Source organism: Pygoscelis adeliae, unplaced genomic scaffold (assembly GCF_000699105.1).
Source record: "Pygoscelis adeliae isolate BGI_AS28 unplaced genomic scaffold, ASM69910v1 Scaffold63, whole genome shotgun sequence".
NCBI classification, from domain to species: Eukaryota; Metazoa; Chordata; class Aves; order Sphenisciformes; family Spheniscidae; genus Pygoscelis; species Pygoscelis adeliae.
The window spans coordinates 220,024-224,426 of NW_008824414.1; the positions used below are offsets into that span (position 1 = coordinate 220,024).

Here is a 4,403-nt window from a genome sequence, read left to right on the forward strand (position 1 = left end):
TTGTAGGAGGAGAATGGCTCTTGCCCTCGAGGGAAAGCTTTGCTGCTGAGATATCCCAGAGGCATAATGTGTTTGATTCTAAAGGACAGCATGGAGCATTGCAGCACCTAAATCTCTCTTTTGACTTTTTGGCCATTAGCTTCTTGGTCCCTGTGCTGCTGGAAAAGAGTGATAACATAAGAGTCTATAGTTCTGACAGCGATTAATGATGGAAATTAAGCAATAAAAACAGCCAATAATAACAAGCAGGACATATGTGCGCTGTCCTTTTTACGGTAACATCGTGCTTTTGCACAGGTCTAGCTTCCCCCTATGTGTTCCCAAGGGAATGCTGCAGTACCCTGAATTCTGTCGAGAAAGATAAATATAGTTCAGAGAGGAGCAGCCTGTACCAGCTCCTGCTGTCTCTGGCTGAAGGGGTTAGCCCTGCTGCAATTAATCATCGTGTGTAAACGAGCCCTGAAGCTGGTATGGCTTTATACGATGAGTTTTGATGGGTGACTTTCGTCTTGGAAGTTCTGCAGATACATCAGGGGTGCCAGAGGACTTCTCTCCAGGAAGAAGTCCTCTAAGGTTCTTGATCAAAGGGCCTTCCTGTATGTGCTGAGCTGCATCCCCTGACCGCTGCTTTCCCTTGATGCATCTCAGTAGTGATCTGTGATATAGCTACTATATAGCTACTAAAGACTTCATCCCCCATTCCTGATCCTTCTCTTGTAGGTGGGTGCATTAAATGCCTGTTTCTTTGCTAGACGTGGTTTCCATGTTGACGTTTATGAAGCCAGAGAAGGTAAGTTCAGCCTGATCGTTACTGCTTTATTAATGTTTCTGTCCCTTTACTGACAACAGTTCTTGAAGAAGGAAAAGAGGAACTGTGTGAGCTCACTGAAACTGCAGAAAGAAAATGAAATCTGAAAGTGTGGCACATTGGGGATATTCTTTTCACTCTTCCCTTTAGCTCCTGCGTTGGGGGGGAACATTTATTTGAAATATGTTGTCTTGTGTGGAGGGAACCCACCCTTCAGCTACTAAAACAATGCCCTTTTTTATGTGCTTGGCTTAAATATTGATTCAAATCCTCATCTTTGAAAACTGGTCTCTGCATGAAGAATTATAGCACAGTGCTGTTGAACCAAGCTGGGTCACAAGTTTGGAAGCAATGGCTGTTGTTAATGCTGCAGCATCTCTGTTAGGGTTAAAAGCATCACTTGACTGGTAACCACTGCCATTGGTGGTGAGGAGGGCTGGTGGTGAGAGGGGCAGGAGAGATGGAGTGCTTTCAGGAAGCCTCCAGCTCTGCAGGACACTGCAACAGAGAAATGATGATTCGGAGCCCAGGTGCTGGCTGAAAGGGAAAGAAATCATTTGCCTTCAGTGTCTATCAGCTGACAGACAAATAAAACCTGGGCAGAGATGGCAAGCCAAGCGGCAGATGGGAATGACACCATGGAAGGTGAAACTCGACTCAGACATGCAGCGAAGGGAAGGAGAAGCCCCGTGTGACATGTGGTCTCTGTGATAACTCTTCCTGCTCAGGCAGAGGTCAGGACGGGCGGTTCTGCTGCACAGCTCCCAGCTACACCCATCCCGAGTCCTACGCACAGCACTGGGTCCCCACCACAGAAATGGGGGGTCACAGCAGCCAGCCCCAAGCGATGCCAGCAGGCTGCAGGCTCAGAGGAAGAGCAAATGGCTTTTCACCGTGGTTTAACTGCTAAACTCTTTGCTAGATGTTTATGCTGGAAGTTTCACAGGTTCAAAAAGCTTCTGGTTGCTTTTACCTGCCTTCTGAGTCGGATGGATTTTATCACTTTGCTCCAGTTTTTGGCCCATTTCTTGTGCTGAGATGCAACCCTGAAAGCCATTGGGATAAGGCTCTGCCACACACACTGGACAGACAACCCAGGAAGCCTGAGTGAGGCCATTCGGAGGAGGAACCAGGCCAGCACTGAGACATTTCCATCTGAACAGTGATGGAGAAGGTGACCTGCCAGTGTCCCAAAAAGCGTCAGTCTGTGGGTCTCAGCAGAAGCTGCCAGGCATTCATCGCTCGGCTCTCTCCACTTAGAGGGGAAGCAGCTTTTAGTGATAACGTGCCCTCTAGCACTGTGGGGAGCTGTCAGGATCAGGCGTTCCCTTTGCAGCACTTGACTGCAGCTGCTTCTTCCAGACTAGAGGAGGCACAGAGGAAGCAGCCCTCGAAGCTGCTCAGCTGCCTTCCCTACAGCTGAACATGCCCTCTGATACCTGCCCTCTCTGCATGTAGAGCCGGGGGATGGGGACTCCCCACTGCCCCACCTGCTGTTGCTGCAAGGATTTCGGGAGATGACACCCACACCAGGCTGTGTTATTGGCGTCTCAATAACCAACTGCTCTTTCCACGCAGATATCCGGGTGGCCAGGTTTGCCCGTGGCAGAAGCATTAACTTGGCCCTGTCCCACAGAGGACGCCAAGCCCTCCGAGCCGTGGGGATGGAAGAGCAGGTACCCTGGAAGCTTCTGTCAGTGGTGGGGTCTCTGTGGTTAAAATGCTGTTGACTACAGCTGGTGATGGATGGGCTCTGTTCTGCTCCCTAAGCACACAGGGGCCACCACAGCAGTAGCTCTGCTTTCATGAGAGTGGAGGTAGACCTCTCCCACTGCATGCCCACAGCCTGGCTCTCCACAGCTGCCAACGGGGATCTCTCCCAGCCTGGGGGCAGCACACAAGTCTGGGCAGCTGGTCTCTGTTAGTGGCAGAGGGTGTTTCCCTGGCAGACCAACACTCAGACAACACCTTCCAGTGTTTACCTCTATCCTGTGCTCTCTTCCCTCCTGGAGGGTGAGGGCAAATGGGGCAGGAGTAGGTGGACTCCCAAAAGAGCTGGCGTACCAGCAGGATGCGATAAAGGGGGCTGGTTTCTCCACTGCCATGCCCTGATTTGTATTTTCCCACAAAACCTTGAGCTTTGGGCTGATCCCTGAAATCTGTGCACACCGACTTCAGTACAGCACGCTTGGCTCAGAGCCCAGCGCTCCTCTGCAGGGTGCTTGCTACCATTTAACATCCAGCTGCTGGCAGTGGCAGATCTCCTGGCCCCTGGCTCCCTGCAGAGAAGGAGCCCAGGCTTCGACAGCTCGTATCCCAGCACCATGATGTAATTTGGCTGTCTTCCCCTGCCCTGTCCAGAACCCTGGGGCTTTTCATGTCCCTTCTATCCAAAAATAATTTTCTGCTGATTTTTATGAGAATGAGCTTGTAAGTAATCTCAGTAAAATGTAGTGACTTGGCGTTGACAGCCCTGTAAAATTTTCCCAGGTAACTTGGATAGCCACATGAAAATGTATAAGCAGAGAGCATCCTATTCTCCCTGGAGTGCGGTGCATGGGTGGGATGGCGCTTGGTAGCTTGTGCCCTGCCCCTTGGCAACTCAGTTTTGGCCAGAAGGCTGGGTTGTGTTCCCTTCCATTTCAGATTGTGTCCAAAGGCATTCCCATGCGGGCAAGGAGGATACATACACCTTCAGGGAAGAAGTACTCTATCCCCTACGGGAAGAAGAACCAGGTACTGATCTCATGCTGCCACTTGGAGATGCTTCACAAAGGGTCTTTGATGGTGTTTGTAGCTCCGTGTGATGCACAGCCTGGGGCTCATGCTCTTAGAAAGGATGCTGTGAGTGGGAAGGGGATTGCGTGACCCCCCGGGTTCAGCGGGGCTGTTTGGAGAGGGTGACATTTCTCGTCTGGCCATGCAGAGCATCCTTCAGCAATGCCCCCTGAACCCCATGTTTGTTTGCCTTGCAGTACATTCTCTCTGTGGACAGAGCAAACTTAAACAGAGAGCTGCTAACAGGTAGGTTGCCAGGTCTGTTTGCAAACACTTTTACACCCTGTTCACCGAGGATTTAGGGTTTGCCCCATGAATAGGAGACTTTGGGCCCCAGGCTCTCTTTGCCTGTGAGTTCTGCATAACCCAGCTCTCAGAAAGTGCAAACGTGAACTAGCTGTGTTTTCAAGAAGAAAATCTATGCTGTTTCCCTGCTGCTTGTCTGACACAAAAGGATATTCAGACAAGTCCCCCCGAGGCCTTTCTGCATGTGCAGAAATCCCTGAGGAGCAGCTCTCCCTCCTTCGCCCTCGAGTGGGAGCTGCCTCAGCTCCCCGGCTCCTGGCACCAGAGTCTGCTCCCAGAACTTCACCAGCCAAAGCAGGAAATACCTCCTCAGCCTTGCCACGGTTTGTGGCATTTTCTGCAACCCCTGATTGTACAGAGACAAATAGAAATTGGAGCACTGTGGCGAAGTGCGTAATCAGGCCAGGCCAAATTTCCCCAAATTTCCCATTGATTACAGGCACCATATCCCATCCTGAAATACAATGTAGTGGTGGTGGAAACAGGTCAATGACTCATGTCATTGTAGGGA

At 50.8% G+C, this 4,403-nt stretch overlaps 1 protein-coding gene across 1 annotated transcript in view; it reads left to right on the forward strand.

Moving 5' to 3' along the window:
• KMO (kynurenine 3-monooxygenase (kynurenine 3-hydroxylase)) overlaps nucleotides 1-4,403 on the forward strand; it is a 10,490-nt gene that overhangs the window by 484 nt on the left and 5,603 nt on the right. Inside the window, exons 2-5 of the mRNA XM_009320761.1 lie at nucleotides 721-790; nucleotides 2,387-2,484; nucleotides 3,455-3,544; nucleotides 3,784-3,832. Of these exons, the coding sequence (XP_009319036.1) occupies nucleotides 721-790; nucleotides 2,387-2,484; nucleotides 3,455-3,544; nucleotides 3,784-3,832 (307 nt within the window). The remainder of the gene's footprint in view (nucleotides 1-720; nucleotides 791-2,386; nucleotides 2,485-3,454; nucleotides 3,545-3,783; nucleotides 3,833-4,403) is intronic.